Source organism: Lepisma saccharinum, chromosome 27 (assembly GCF_977018435.1).
Source record: "Lepisma saccharinum chromosome 27, izLepSacc3.1, whole genome shotgun sequence".
Lineage (NCBI taxonomy): Eukaryota > Metazoa > Arthropoda > Insecta > Zygentoma > Lepismatidae > Lepisma > Lepisma saccharinum.
Genome location: NC_139255.1, coordinates 18,034,247 through 18,051,555, shown reverse-complemented (window position 1 = coordinate 18,051,555; position 17,309 = coordinate 18,034,247). Strand labels below are relative to the sequence as shown.

At 40.0% G+C, this 17,309-nt stretch overlaps 1 protein-coding gene across 1 annotated transcript in view; it reads right to left on the bottom strand.

Moving 5' to 3' along the window:
• LOC145980178 (uncharacterized) overlaps positions 1-17,309 on the bottom strand; it is a 310,650-nt gene that overhangs the window by 93,398 nt on the left and 199,943 nt on the right. The window contains exon 15 of the mRNA XM_083113212.1: positions 8,998-9,172. Within this exon, the coding sequence (XP_082969338.1) occupies positions 8,998-9,172 (175 nt within the window). The remainder of the gene's footprint in view (positions 1-8,997; positions 9,173-17,309) is intronic.

Sequence of the window (17,309 nt, the reverse complement as noted above, 5' to 3'; positions counted from 1 at the left end):
AAACTTAAATAACTATAACTAAAATAAAAAAAAACTTTGACTGTCTCAAATTATCACATACACAATAAAGAACTAGCAAGGACAATGAATCTCTTTGGTTTCCGAAAGCAAACAATGGAGACTGTACACCGCAAGGCAGATCATGAATTTCTACCTTCCATGTTATCTAAACTCAACGGCCTGTTGATCAATCAATTTTCGGAACGCTGCTCTTCTTGCTGGAACAGTGACGATTTCGGATTCGCGACGATCGACGTGACGAGGAAACCCAACGACGGAAAATACAGAAACAAAATCAACGACTTTCTAAACGTTGCAACGTTGTGACAACAAAATACATCTTTTATCGTCGTGCGAATCTAATGCTACTTTCCTAACTTCGTTTGTTGTAATCACGTGGTCTACACTTTGGATTCTTTGTTCTATACTTAGTATCGTCGATTGTGAGTAAAGGCAATCGATGTAATCGTGGAAGGTGAGTTTGTTCTCCACCGTATTCTTGCCAACACCTTTTGCTTTCTTCGTGACGCTACTTTCTGTTCTCATGGCATACATCTTCGAACGCAAACCCGCGAACTCTACAATAATATCACCGTTACATTCATCTTTCAGTTTACCTAGGACTTTTTTGTTACGAGATGGAATCCCAAATCTGTTGGGTTGAGGATACGCAGAAGTATCGAAATACTCAAGCATGGAAGGATTTTTTATGTCTTCGTATAGGTTAGGTGTTTGTATGCTGTAAATGAAGCTGTCGGTGTCCGTGTACAAAAGTGATATCTTATCATTGTAGAAGGGTTTCATCACGTCGTAATGAAATTCGAACATGTAAAGTTTCGACAAGTCGAGAACCGTTGCGCCAACGTAAATTGGTTTTCTGAATTTCATCAATTTTATATCTAGATTGAAAAGTGCCAAATTCTCGTTGTAAATTTTTCTCGACTTGAATCTAGGATCGGCTATCCACTTCCGACATTTATTCTTATCGGAAATTAATTTCACGTCTACGTGCTTTCTAACATTCTCCATGGTCTTTCCGTACACCGCATTGTTCATTAATTTAAAAAAGTCCTTGTCTAAATCGGAAGTGGCAGCTGTTCTATGTTGTGTGTTAGTTTCTATGTAAGGTCTTAACCACGTGGAATGTTTAAACTTTAGTATTCTTCTAACATTTACTATCTCAACACCCTTCCCAATCAAAAACCGGAGATTCTTGTAGTGGACGACGTATCTCTGTTTACGGTTCAATGTTAACAAAAGCTTGTCTTGAACCGAGTCGGGTGGACATTTGATTTCGGGAGTCGGAGGCAAATCCGAAAACGTGTCGTGCAGGTGGTCGGAGAATTGGAGATCTACCTCTGCGAAGAAACCACACTCGCTATCGTCGAAATGAATAATGTCTATCGAAGTGGGATCTAACCATTCGAATCCCCCGTAAGGAAGTTTCTGAACCATGGCATGTCCGTAGAGATTATTAACGTCGGCGTAGAAGATGTAATTCGATGCTCGATTTGAATCGTAATCTTCTTTCATGTGTACGTTATTAGCTTTCGCATGTCTCTGTACGCATTGCACCATTCCACCTCGTATCCCTCTTTCGATAAATAGCAACATGTCAACGTCCGATATCAGTTCCAGCTTGACCTTTGTCTGGAATAACATTGCCGACCACGCTAATCCCGGTAGACTGTAGAAATACGCTGGATCTAATTTATAAATATTCGTTGCCGTTTTCCTGAACGCTTGAAAAACATCCGCGAGTATCGTCACGTCTAATTTTAAGTATGCGTCGTGGTAGTCTCCGAGTGTCCTACATTCTAATTTCTCCCACATGAGTTGCGCGTGTTGGTATTCTTCGTCCGTGATTCCTTTCTCTCTGAGTCTGCTGTAAAATTCCCTTGGAGGTGGGAGAACGTCGTCGTTAAATTTAGAATCATCACTGACGTATTCGTAAGGATAAATCCCTTTACGTCTAACGAGTTCTATGTCCACGTTGGGAAAACTAGCTCTAGTTATTTTGAATTGATCGTCGGTGAGTTTGTTCGCTAAAGCATCCAGACTTGCAGAGAGAAATCTATACGAATCCAGGAAGCGCATCTCGATTGTATTTTTCGTTCCCGGAATCGACACTTGCTTGCTGAGACTAATGTAGCGTTCCTCATTCTCGGCCAAGACACCTATACGTTTCGGATCGTAGCCAAGATGTCTCACCAGGTGGTGAAAATCATATCCGCTTCCGTTGTGAAGGAATATGGGGATGAATTTAGGTTTCTGGATTTTAAGATTGCACGTATTGCAAATTCCACCTATGTAGTTTCCGCTGAAATGATCGTGGTGGAATACTTTTTTGTTCTCATCAGTGAAACTTTGATCACATACCGGACACACCTCAGTGGAATTGTAATCTTGAAGTTCATTTTCAGTTAAAGGTGCCATCGGTTTTGATGTAAACAATACGCTACCAATTACCTCAACCTCCTCCACCATTTTTTCCAGGAAGTGTTCGATTACATTTGGCCCGCGGTATATATATGCCTCATTTATTTTATCACGTCGCACAACAACATAGCCGAAACTGTTTGGTTGATGAAGCTGGTACGGCGTTGTGGAGGAAATTTCAGGATCCGGTTCGCAGTAGGAGAGTGGTTTCAGGAACGCCTCGAAATCAGCAACGATGATTGCGGGATGTTCCAACAATGCCTTGTGCATTTTGAATTCTTCGACTTCGTTCGTTTCGGGCATCAACATTCTAGCCGGTCTGTTGTCACCGCAATAAATTTTATGTTCGGCAAGTTTCTCGATAGCAATTTGACGTCCGGTGTAATTTCGATAATTGAGTTGTTTTCGATCGTCGAACGTGGTTAGGCATCTCGGGCAAACTTCGATGTTGTTTGCATGCTTGGTTGATTGACTTCTGACCAAACGTGATAGTGAACAAATTAGCGTATAGTGATGAACATCCTCGTTGGAAATTAGAAGAAGATTAATCACACGAGCATCGTCATCGTCGATATCGCTTATCCTGACGGGGTGCACAAGATATTTATCTGACGTAAAAAAATATACATTAATAGCAATGCGTTTTCCTGCACGATTTTCGAACTTTGTTATATCCGACAATGTCACCGGGTATTCGATGTCAGACATTACACTTTCAAATTCGGACTCGTATTGCTTGTAATGATAAATCCGTTCTGGATTATTTTTGCAATGAACAGGATGCAGTGCAGCCAACACACACCAGAGAAAACACTTGTTATCGCTGTTCTGTATATTTAACACAGCCCTCTTGTGTTGAATGTTCGGTGGAAGAGGAACGTAGCTGGATGCACAAAGAGGCGAGAATTGGTTCACGTAAACGGTTAACGTGTGAGGACTTCCACACAGAGACCATCCCGACCCTTTAGCCTCGAAATCGTCATGTTTCTTAACCAGCTCGTTGGAAACTTTATAATAGAAGTTGTCCAAATTTTCGACGTCAGCAAAATAAAAAGTCTGATTTTTTGTACGATGATAAAAAATACTTGTTGTGCCATCAACTTTCTCGTATTCGGAAAACAGAACAACGTATACTTTTATAGAGTTGTTTTCAAGTTTATCTTTCAAAATATTTAGTACAGATGTTTTCGTTTCATCCAAGAAACTAAGGATGTCACGGCCTGGTTCTGACTTAATTGAAAAATCCTGGAGTTGGTCGTTGAATGCAGATCTAATTGGTTTGCGTTCATTGGATAATTTAATTTGCTTGGAAGTGGAAGCTTCGGTTCCTGGATCATCGATTTTTCTTTTCAATGTTCCTTGTTCGGTCGATGGTTTGCAAATTTTGAGGTGTTTACTTAAATTTGTAATGCTGATCATCTTTCCGCATCGAGCACAAGACTTAGAAGGTGACGAACAATTAATTCTCGAACCTGTTTCGCTACATCTTGCCCTGTGTACCGATAAATTGTTCCTTGAGATTAGCTTCCCACAAGTAACACATTCAGTTTTATCATTTTTACGATTGAAACTGGTGGTGGATGCCATTGCTTTTTCGAAAATCACAGAAATCAAAAAGTCTAGTATATAGCGATACAATTTTCAGGTATGTTATTTATATAGAATTTCTTGAGGTGAAATAGAAAATTCACGATCACGTCAAAATTCAATCTGATCGAAATTACTATGAAAAACCACGTGAAACACCTTTGAACTTGAAATAATAGATGGTATGTGGCTTCAAAGAAAGTTAAATACCTATTATTTTTACAAAAACCAAGAAGCATTGCAACAGAACGTCCGTACTCTTCGGCTGCTCTCACGAGACTGACTGATCTGCAGTATATGCCGTCTTATATAATAAAAGCGCGGACCGTATTAAAACCACCTGTTTCATATACTTTTATAGAGTATACCCTTATAAGTAATACAATTAAGAGGTACTTAATATGAGTCATCACAATGTTAGTTACATGGTTCTAGTTAGGATGATGATTTTTTTTGGTTTGTTAGATAGGGGTTGAAGAAGACTATTTGTTGTAGTGACCACAGTATTCTTTTTTTTGTTTTTTTTTGTGTTTTCTGTTCTCTTACGAGAATTAATATAGGTTGCCATAGAACCCTCCAATTCATGACTTAGGAAAAATCTGTTTGCGGATTCGTCATGTACGCCTATATGTAAGTAAAATATGAATAGAACCTATGCTTGGAAATCCAAAATGGCGACCGGAAGTGGGGTTATCTTTGAAACGGTAAGACTTAGAAAAAATCTGTTTGCGAATTCGTCACGTACGCCTATATGTATGTAAAATATGAATAGAACCTATGTTCGGAAATCCAAAATGGCGACCGGAAGTGAGGTTATCTTGGAAACGGTAAGACTTAGAAAAAATCTGTTTGCGGATTCGTCATGTGCGCCTATATGTAAGTAAAATATGAATAAAACCTATGCTCGGAAATCCAAAATGGCGACCGGAAGTGGGGTTATCTTGGAAACGGTAAGACTTAGAAAAAATCTGTTTGCGGATTCGTCATGTACGCCTATATGTAAGTAAAATATGAATAGAACCTATGCTCGGAAATCCAAAATGGCGACCGGAAGTGGGGTTATCTTGGAAACAGCAAGACTTAGAAAAAATCTGTTTGCCGATTCGTCACGTACGCCTATATGTAAGTAAAATATGAATAAAACCTATTCTCGGAAATCCAAAATGGCAACCGGAAGTGGGATTATCTTGGAAACCGTAAAACTTAGGAAAAATCTGTTTGGGGATTCATCATGTACACCTATACGTAAAAAAAATATAAATAGGTTAAGTTATATCACATAAGATCGTGGCGTTCGTACCAAGTATGAGTGCGAAAAAAAAAAAAAAATAGGAAATTTTGCTAAAACATCGCTAAGCGCTAAAACATCGACAAAACATGACAAAAAATTGTCATTATATGTCAAAAACTGATTTTCAATTGATAAAAAAAAAGGCTACAAAAAAACTCGTACCAAGTATTGCGTTGAAACAATCAATATGCACTACTTCAGTGAGTGTTGGATATGCGTGTTGGGGGTGGGGGGAAACTTTATGATGAGGTTGATCTTGACGGCCGCCATCTTGAAGTCCGCCATCTTGGATTCAACTTCATTTTTTTAAATGGGAAGGGGTCGTGTGACACATAATTTTAGGCTAGAATTTTGTCAGGAATTAAATGGTGTTGTCCGTTTTGACGTATCTTTATTCGTGTAGGAGTTGCAAAGGTTTTCTCTTCGTTGCAGTTTGACAGAACAACATGAAACTAAGCGACGCTGAACGGGTTGAGATCATCCTAATATCAGGGGAAAGAAGTTCTCGCACCATTGCAGCCGATTTCAACGCTCGCCATCCAGACCGACATCCAATTTCCCACGCCACAGTAGCATCACTGCTGTCCCGATTCACTGCCACAGGGAGTGTGAAAGATACGCCACGGTCTGGGAGGCCACGTTCAGCAACAGATGAGGCGACAACCATCGCCGTGTTAGGTAGCTTCGCCCTCAATCCGACAAGGAGTGTGCGTAGCATGTCTCATGTGACTGGTGTTGGCAGATGCTCCATACGCCGGATCTTGAAGACACATCATTTTCATCCATTCAAGCTGCAGTTATTACACCACCTTTCTGAAGACGATCCTGACCGCCGGCTTCAGTTTGCGGAATGGGCAACAGCACAGCTTGCAGATAACCCACAGTTCGTCCAGAATGTGCTCTTTACGGACGAAGCTAACTTTTACGTTAACGGGGAGGTTAACAAGCAGAACCTGCGTTATTGGTTAGACAGTAACCCACATTGGACTGATCCATCCAAGATGGTTGGACATACCAAAGTCATGGTGTGGTGCGGGATCTGGGGAACACGGGTCATTGGTCCTGTGTTCATCCACAACAATTTGAATGCCGACAGCTACAAAGAGATGTTGGAGGAGCTGGTGTTCCCATCCGTAGCGACGGAGGATGGTGACTTCCCCTTATGGTTTCAGCACGACGGGGCACCACCTCACTACGGTCTGCAGGTACGTGGATTACTCAACGAACAGTTTCCACAGCGCTGGATTGGCCGTCGAGGTCTAGTGGAGTGGCCTGAAAGATTCCCCGATCTCACTCCCCTGGACTTTTACCTATGGGGCCACTTCAAAGCCATGGTGTATGCGGTCAAAATCAATGATCTTCGCCACCTGGAACAGCGGATCATTGATGCATGTGCGGCTATTACACCAGATGTCCTGTTACGTGTGCATACGGAGTGGAAGAAGAGAATGGAAATGACTGTCCAGCATGAAGGAGGCCACATCGAACACATCATGTAAAGTGTGCCACTTTTCAAAACTTGAAAAAAGAAACCTTTGTAACTCCTACACGAATAAAGATACGTCAAAATGGACAACACCATTTAATTCCTGACAAAATTCTAGCCTAAAATTATGTGTCACACGACCCCCTTCCCATTTAAAAAAATGAAGTTGAATCCAAGATGGCGGACTTCAAGATGGCGGCCGTCAAGATCAACCTCATCATAAAGTTTTCCCCCACCCCCAACACGCATATCCAACACTCACTGACACCTATCCCCACAGTGGCTTCTTTTATTTAGGTGTATTGTTTTGACCCACCCTGTATATTAAACCTCGTAAAATAGTTTAGAGTAACAAGGTCAGTTCTGAATAAAAGTGGAAATAAAATGGGGAAATCTAAAAAATAAAGTATACAAAGACAATCCGCACACCATCCGTGAGTTAAGAGAGAGTATTGTACGAGAAATCGGGAGAATTACAGTAGACGAACTTGCACGTGTAAATGCCAATTTCCTTGGGAGATGCCAGGAATGTGTTGCAGCAGAGGGACATCATTTTCAACACCTTCTGTAGTCAAGGTTAGTACACAATATGAAAACTGTAATGTTAATAGCCGACTCTAGCGACTGTCCCGGACCCGTTCACCGGGAAAGACAAGCGCTGATATCGGGCCGCTTGTCGCCGAGTCTCCTAGCGAATGTCAGGGAATGCTCTGTAGTACTTGTTCAAAATGGCGGCCCCCAGCGTCGATGCAGGCATCTGTTCTAACTTCCCTGGAGTCATTCTGATCATGTCACAGGCGGCAAGAATTATTGCCAGAAGGGAATGCAAGGGGTGTCGTAAACAACGATGATACACTGGAGTAATGTCCATATTAAATCTACAAGCTTCATCTTTCAGTTGTTTTATTCCACTGTCATTGGCAGCGCCAAATAGTTTTGGCTCATAACTTTCTAATGGTGAGTTTTCGGACCAGTGTTCCTATCTCATGTTGGTACTTGGGTCAGTCTCCATCCACCCTGAAACTTTAAATCAAGGTCACAGAAACACCGTGTATATATACACACTACTCCTTATGGAATTTGCTGCAACACCATCAAGTAATTATGGTAAACACGTGACTCGTACAGGAAATGCAAAGCAGCAAATGATTTGAATTTCAGAGTGATTGCGCATTCAACGTCCTCTTAACTGCCCTGTTAGGTGCATAAAGAGAGGGCTGTTGAGGAGACAGACAATTAGTGTAGCGTAGTCAGCGAGTTGTACGCGTTCCTCCAGGAGACACTATGCCTCGTCTACGTCAAACGGCGCAATACAAACAAACGACAACATTCGAACTGGGACGAATGATCGGCCTGCGTGAAGGTGCTGCTCGTAAGGCGGCATAATTAATGCTACGACATCGATGCGAGTGTCGAAACAGTGAGCTGAACAGTACCAGAGGCATCGAAAATCCGATAGCGGACCACGAAATGTGACGACAGCACATGTTACTAGGAATTTCCAAGCCTACTTCGCAGCACGACAGATACCGCTTCTTACCTGCACTGCACGGTCGCCAGACATGTCGCCTCTTGAGCGTGTCTGACATATGGTCAACTATTCCGCCGAAGTCCTCCACCAGCCATTACCAATGAACTGTGGACTCACATACAAGCAACGTAGCAGGCAATTCACCAGGAACATATCCAAAGTCTGTTTGTTTCGATGTCTCGACATATATCAGCTCTTCATGCAGATGTGCAAGCTACTGATTTATTTCATGTAATATCGTTGAATTGGTCTGAAAGTTTAAGTATGTGTGTCATTATTAGTAATATGTAGAATAAATTCCATTCACATGATATCTTCATGAATCGCGGTACGACGCCAGTGTACCATTGTGAGTGTCCATTCATCAATTTCATCATATAATCACTCATCCCCATCTTCACAAATTAGCCAAAAGTGGCACAAAAAGCGAAGTAAAATAAAGCTAATAAAAATATCTACATGATGTTGCAATTTTCACAAACAGTAATGGGTATGCAGTATGAATAAATAATTATCTTTAAATAAACAAAAATTCAAAACAGAAAAACTTACACAAGCAAGCCCTTGTTATCAAACAGAAACATAAGTTAACAAAACCTGAATATAAGTCCACTTCTTCCAGCAAGCACATGTTAACATTAAGGTATGTATCCTTTCACGTACCTTTGTCTCCTCTGGGACCTATCTCTCCCCTGTCGCCCTGTGAGCCTTTGCTTCCCTTGGGCCCTGGAGGACCTATAGACCCTGGTTCCCCTGCTTGGCCTCTTCTTCCAGGAGGGCCTGGAACAGTCTCCCCAGGCTCTGCAGTTCCGGGAGGCCCAGGAAGACCTGTGGGGCCCTGAAATTGTTATATTCAAAGTATGTAATTTATATTTACCGCTTACCATTTCGAATTCATGTATAAAATTAAAAGAAAGCGTAAACCTCTATCCTTGTACCAAATGTGCGAGGAACATAAAAGTGTATCCATTATCCTAAACACTGCGCAGAGAAAGGAAAGATTGGTAACACTTCCGTATAGTGGAAACGGATTTCTTCATTTTTACAGAAGAAACTACTTACGGAAATAACTTTCTGCATCGTCGTTGAAGTTCCTCAATGTGTTTTCTTTCGTCGTGTAATATTTTTTAGCGTGAAATCTTTTTTCTTCTATAAAAATATCTCTCCGACACGCAATTTCTGTTGCTTCCATTTGCTTCTATACGTCAAGGATGGTTCATGCGTTTCATGACGTAAGCCCCTGTCAATGTTTCCAAACACGCCATTTTGTTGCAAGATTTTTTATTTTTCGAAAATTCAAACTATGCTTGCCTAACCTAACCGAACCTAAACTAACCTAACCTTACCGGAAATGGTTTGTGGGGATAACGCTAATGGTTTGTGGGGCTAACATGATGGTTTGTGGGGCTAACGTGAATGGTTTGTGGGGCTAACGTCAATGGTTCGTGGGGCTAACGTCGATAGTTTGTGGGGCTAACGCCAATGGTTTGTGAGGCTAACGAGGTATTAACATAATTTCAAATCCGGCCACGAAATTAGGTATTTTTCGGTGAAGAAGGTTGGAAACACTGCATGCACACACTACAAATCGACAAAACACTGCCACAACGCGCGATGAACCAGTACACTATCGCCACATTGTGTGTTACAGAACCGGAAATAGGAAAAACAGTGAGTACTCGTAAATGTAAAAAATAGACATTATTTACGTTATAAATTCATTATTGCACCTAAAGAAATGTTCCGCAATGTAGAATTGTACGTTAGCAATGTAAAAAAGTGCGAAAGAAATGATTTCTAGGTATTTCCACTATACGGAAGTAGTACCGAAAGTTTAATGTACAGTGAACGGCAATAAAGATGGGACACCTAGATCCCCAAGAACTCGCTTGTCTGCAAGGAGGTAGAAGTTGCCACTGAAAATTTGATTTTAAAATCCACTTAACCCCGTAGAGTTAGGCAACATATATAATCCAGCCGCTCGATGTCAACTACCCATTTCGCTATTCTAGGGCCGCCCCCCGTGGCGGAGTGGTTACCATATCGCGCTACGACGCCAGGGGTCCCAGGTTCTAATCCTGGGATGGACATAGGTGTTTCTTTGTGAGTGTTTCTTCATAGACTTCATGTAATGATCATTCATCCTTACCGAAGCAAGTAGCCTGAAGAAGCAAGAAAGCAAAGTAAAAAAAAAAAAATAGAAAAAAAAAATACTTCCAAGTAGATTGTAACATATTTGCAGCTAACGAATGACTACTCTTATGATTCTTCAAACATCATTGTAAGCATTTCATTTAATATTTCTGCTAGCATAAATGCTATATAAATGCTTCCAAAAATCTTATAGCAGAGAGTCCTTTCCACGGACGCATTTCATGAAAAATTTCGGTGAGCTTTTGTGATTACAATGTATAATACATACAGCATACTGTTTACACCATCTGTGGTGAGTGCACGGTCTTTACAATTGAAACAACTAAAATATCCTCCCATGTGTGTACTATATACGTTATAAAGTATGTTTTTAAGCAGCGCCATTGCTTTGTACCTAAAACCTTCATATAGGAAACGTTATTCCTCTCGGTTGAATAGTTATCGGCTTTTAAAAGTGTGAAGTGATACGTTGTTTACATCTTCCTCGACCGGCATTACATCTCCACTCGTGACCTAGAGCTCACTTCTGATTGGTTAAGTTCCGAAAAATGCTACGGAGATAGAACCGATTCTATCCTTGAGAAATGCTATGAAATATGCCATAAGATTTTACACGGTGGCATTTTGGTCATGACATAAATGTTAACATAAATGCTTTCGTCTAAAGCGGGCCTACGTCATGAAGATTTGAAATGAAGTAAATGTTTGGAATGTTACTCAGCTAGTATAGAAAACAACCCGAGTGTTCCCAAGCCGCTCCTCAGGGCAGTGGTCGTTAGTATGATAATGAGATGAGACTAGACTCTCCCCAGGGCCAGCGAGTGACTTATTATTCATTTCGTAGCTGTCGGTGTCGGTTTGCATCTAATGAGGGCAATTAACAGACTCTATCTTCATATCCAGACACCCATACCCGGATTGCTTATGAGAGTGTCAAAAAAGAAGAGAGAGAGAACCAGCACAGAATGATTAAGTGGGAGGTAACACAGGCACACTAATTAGAAATTAAAAGTACTAACAAGGAAAAACTGAAACAAGTCCATCAGAGTCCAGTACCCCATTCCTGTAAAACCTCCGTTTGCCCAAAAGATAAACGTAACCATAGGTGTTTTAGTATTATCATTCATCTGTCAGATAATCCTCAGAATCTTGTTCCGATCATGGCCGGGAGATTAAAATATAATGTATCCATTCTGATCCACAGGCGCGTGGCGAATATGATTGAACAAACTAATTTTGGAAATACACCGACTTCGTTTTAGTTCATCTTTTACGATGCGATATTTTTTAAAAAAAAATAGGTTTGGGTGTAAGAATATATTATTGTTGTTGTTGTTGTTGTTGTTGTGTTGTCATGCACCATTATATTTCCGTGTAGAAAAATAATTAGGACAATTTTGGTTTTAACTGTATTATGTCAACTGAAAAGTGTTTGGATAGTTGATCAGAAAACATTATCAAATAACATAGCTTTAAAATCATTTAGAAATTGTGGTCATATTTTAGTTAGTCGTGGAAATTTTTACCAGGCGCGGATCCAGGGGGATCGTCCCTCCAAACTGCTAGGCTTTGGGGATATAATTATGCCTAATATTTTTAAAGTGTCAAAAATATTGTAAATTGTTTTGTCTTTTATTGCCAAGTTTAACAGGCTCGAGAACAGTTTTAAAACTTGATGCAATCCCGCTTTATCATATGACAGGTTAAGCCGAACTGGCCCTACAGTTTACATTTGGATCAGAACCAGTGTGCAAGATGCCTCAAAAGAGAATCGAACTCAAGAACCATTGATAATATGTTTTGTTTTCTTTGTTAATTCACTTCACTTTACTCTTCATACCTCATCATTAAGTTTACCATGGCAGTGAGGGGAATGGTGATAACTACATAAAATAATAACCACCCACTTAGCTCTGGACCCTATTTTTGCAATACAATACTCTAATTTCTAGAACATGGACGTCAGCGTGCTTACTGTTTACGGCACTCTACAGGGTGGTCCATATGTCTTGTTACCCCCTCGAATCAATATCTTGTTATCTCTAATTCAGTGTTTCTTTTGAAGAGATGGCTGACACAAGCTCCTACAATGTAGAAGATCGCCTTGTTGTCAGTGTTTGGGTCCATGAACGTCCACATACCGGCAAGACCATGGAGGATGTGCGACGAGATTTCACAAGACGATTCCAAAAAAAAAAAAAAAATGCACCACCAAAAGTGACAATACTGCGTTGGGAAAATAAATTGTTTATGTTGGGATGTATCAAAGACAAACCGAGGCCTGGCACCAACCAAAAGACAGAAGACATGTGCAGGAGAGGAGGCATCTGTGCTTCGGTCACCACAGAAGTCACTGCGCAAACGGTCTGCTGAGCTTGGAATCCCGAAAACAACAATGTTACAACACACGAAGAAGGATCTTCCATTGAAATCCTTTAACCGAGCAAGCGTCAACGAGCTCAGTGATGATGAGATGCGTAGACGACATGCAGCATGTGGAAGAATGTTGGAGGTATTTCCGAAACTCCCGCAGCGGGCTGACCTTTTCTTCTCCGATGAATGCGCAATATATCGAAGTGCACGTGCAAGGAATGTGTATTTCTGGTCCAAGGAAAATCCGCATTATTACGAAGAGCTGGAAAACAAACCCCCCCACATGTGATGCTCTGGGTCGCTATAGAATAGAATAGAATAGAATGGTCTTTATTTAAGCAGGCGTGTTTCGGCCTCATGGGCCGTTCTTACAACCAACCCTTGTCAAAGATACAATAAATGAATAAAAACAAAAAGAAAGAAAAAAAAACACATAATGATCATGATAATACAATAAAGATAATATAAAGATTATACAATGATAAAATAATACATTGAATAGATTAGTATATATACTGTTGAGTAAAGATAAGTAATAAGTCTTCGGTAGTTCAATGTGTATGCCGGGGGGGGGGGGTAGGTTAGGTATGCATTATATGATGTATAAGTGCAGGTGCAATTGTTAACATATGAAGGTTAATTAAGTTGTTGGGACAATAGTAAGTTCTTCAGATTTTTCTTAAAACTTTGATGGCAAATAATGTTAGTCAATGGTGCAGGCAGTTTGTTCCATTCCCTGATCCCTGTAACAATGATGGACTTGTTATATGTGGCGGTTTTATGTTTGGGGATTTTTAGATTGTGCTTGTTGCGGATATTATGTTCGGCTGATGTTCTATGAGAACAGATCTTATCGGATAAGTATTTTGGGGAGCCACTCTTAAGTATTTTGTGCATCAAGGTGAGTGTTAAGTATTTTCTTCTATTGTTAATGTTTAGCCAAGAAAGTTTCTTTAAATAGGGGGATACATGTTCCTTTCTGTTTAGGTTAAATATGAAACGTATACAACAATTCTGAATTTTTTGAAGTTTATAGTTTAAGCCCTGGGATATATTACTGTACACTGGAGCGCAATAGTCTAACGTGGATAGGACAAGTGATTGCATAAGACGATCTTTAACATTAGCGTCCAGAGCATGTTTTAAATGATACAAAGATTTAAGTTTCCCCATACAGTTTTTCACAATAAATTCGACTTGTGGCTCCCAATTTAAGTGTCTATCGAACACAATCCCCAAGTTTTTGCTTGTATCCACTTCGCATAGCGGTATACTGCCAAGAGTTGGAGGAGAAGGTGCGTTTTTGTGAAGTTTCTTAAGAGTACCATGAGTTCCTATGGTCATGAAGCAAGATTTTGTTGGATTTAATTGAAGGGAGTTCCTCCGTGACCAATTTGTTATAGCATCAAGGTCGAATTGAAGTTTGGTCATCGCATTATCGTAGTTTTCTGTATTACACTGAATATAGATTTGCGAATCGTCAGCATACTGATGGTAGTGGCAATATTGGACAGCGCGGTCGAAATCAGCTACGTAAATCATGTATAGTAGTGGACCCAATATACTTCCTTGAGGGACGCCTTGTTGAACAACTAACCATTTAGAGTATGTGACTTCCGGTTCTCGATATTTCACACGTTGTTTCCTGTTGCCGAGATATGATCGAAACCAATTTAACGCGTTTCCGGTAACGCCATAGTGATACAGTTTGGCCAATAATAATTCATGATTGATCGAGTCGAACGCTCTTGAATAGTCCAACAAGACTAAAAGTGTAACTTCATTTTCATCTATTCCTTTACTTACATTGTCTACGATATCTACCAGCGCAGTGCAAGTACTATGCATTTTTCTGAAACCAGATTGAAAGTGTGGTAGGAAACCTTGAATATGTGAAAGTATTTGTTCATAAATTACTTTTTCAAGTATTTTGGACATTGTGGATAGAATGCTAATAGGTCGTAGATCTTTTATTTCTGTGGGGTTGGATTTTTTAGGTATAGGTGTTACTTCGCATTTTTTCCACTCTTGAGGGAACCAACCTTTGGAAAGGGAAAGATTAATAATGTGCGTAAGAGCTTCTAAACAAAAGGGGATGCAATACTGTAAAATAGTTAGGTTTATGCCATCATAACCGCACGCTTTCGATTTCATTTTGTTAAAAATTTTACGTACTTGTTCGCTACTTACTGGGGTAAAAAAGAACGTGTCATTGTTGGGTTGCTCAAGATACGTGTTGGTTTCATCAATCACCGCTGCATTGTTATCTGAGGGTGCACTCGGCTTAACAAAGAACTCGTTTACCGCATTCGGCCGAAATGTATCTGAGGAGAGCGCATTACTCTTTTTATTTGGTAAAAGTCCCTGGCTTCTGAGGTTAGACCATAAATTTTTAGCATTTTTTACATTCATATTTACCGTTTCGTTATAGTGCTTAAATTTTGCGTTTCTGACTGCTTTTTTGGCTCTGTTTCTGAAGTATTTGTACGATAGGAGAGCGTCTGGGTCTCCTGTATTTACATATCTCAGATGAAAGAAGTCGCGCAACTTCCAGAATTCCCTTACTTGATTTGAAATCCAGGGGGCGGGAGGTTTGGTTACACGAATTTTTCGCTGGGGGGCGTGCTTATCTATTAATCTGATAATGTTATCATTCAAGGCCTCCACCGCTGCATCTACGTCCTCGTTTCTTTCGATTTTGCACCATTCCACATTTTCCGCGTCTTTACGAAACTTGTCCAAGTCCATGGTTTTGAAATTTCTAATTTTGATAATTTTTTTAGGTTGCTTTGGTGTGTACAAGTCAAATATGGAGTATGTTATATGGTGATCTGTGATTCCAGGTAACTCGCTCTGCCCAATTTGCTTTACAATTAAATCTTGTGAACAAACGATTAAATCAATTAATGACTTTGACGTCGCTGTCACTCTGGTTGGCTTGGTAATTAATTAATTGTTTCCCGTGAACTTCCTTGATTATACTCTGAAGGAGTCTAGTACTGCTTTCGTTTTTTTTTAACATGTTGATATTCCAGTCGCCTAACGCAATGAAGTAATCGTAATTTAAGTATAGGTGTTGGAGGATATCTGCTACGTGACTGATGTGAGTATAGCTGACATTGGGGGGTTTATATGCTACCATAAGTCCAATTTTTTTCCTATCGATAGTTAATTCGATTACAAGGTACTCTACGCCGATATCATTATTAACGAACCCGTCTAAAAGTTTCCATTTAAGCGATTTAGAAATGTATAAGCACACACCACCTCTAGATTTGTTTAATCTATCTTGTCGAACTAATGTGTAATTTTCGATGTCTACTATATTATTACTAATATTCGGTTTTAACCAGCTTTCTGTAATGGCTATCAGGTCAAAGTTTAAGTTCGATATCATTTCTTTAAATTCATCTATGGAGTTGAGTAAACCTTGAATATTTAGATGACATAATTTAAAGCCATTTTCAGATCTATTTATTTCAGCTTCGAGCTGTTCCTTTATATTGTAATTGCTGTGGCGGATATTAATGGGCGACTCATCAAAGTAACTGGAGTGAATTCTGATTGGGAGAGGCGTTTCTGCACCATTGACTACATTGGTAGGGTCATTTATATTTATCGTTTCCTCCACTGTTGGTCATGAAGTATATATTCTGTCCCAAGTGTGAATTGCATATTGGAATAACAATGAAAATGTGCATACGCATAAAAAAACAGGTGCTAGTTATCATAGTGACTTATTACTACAATCAAATTTTTAAAAATGTAAAAAAATAAATGAAAAATTTAAGAGTAAAAAAGTAAAAATTAATATAAAAATGTGAATACTGACACAAAAAAAAAAAAAATGAAAATATTTGTTGATTAACTAAAAATGGGAGAAATATAGATTTTTGAGCTTGCCGATATATTCTGGCGTGAGTTAGAATACAAGCTGAGGGTTGTTTACATTTATATAACAGTCTATTATGCGACAGGTTCATGCCCTCCTTTCGCCACCATTGAGGAATGCAGAGAGTATTGCAAGCTTTGTAAGGTTCGGCGCGGAATGTTCTCCTGCATTCCCCTACCCTTTACTTTTGACTGGTCACCGTTGCCCGTACGTCATTGATGGGGGAAGCAGTTCCAAAAATAAACACAACCACCGTTAGGAGGGGAGTGTGGCGGAACAGCGTTACTTTCTGCTGAACTTTGCGATGTCCTCCGGGTCACTAATCCTAACCACGTTTCCGTTGTGTAGGGCAAGTACATTCCCATCGGTTGTCCATACTCGTTCGAATATTTTACTAAGCCTTACCTTGTGAAAAAGGTCCAAATTTGTTTTTGTTAGGTTTTCAGTTATGAAAATACCTGTCCCTGTAGCCTTGAGGTTCTTCTTGTTCTTGTAGACCAAGTCTCTCTGGGCGTAGGTGACAAAGCGCGCAATGATCGGCCGGGGTTTGCCATCA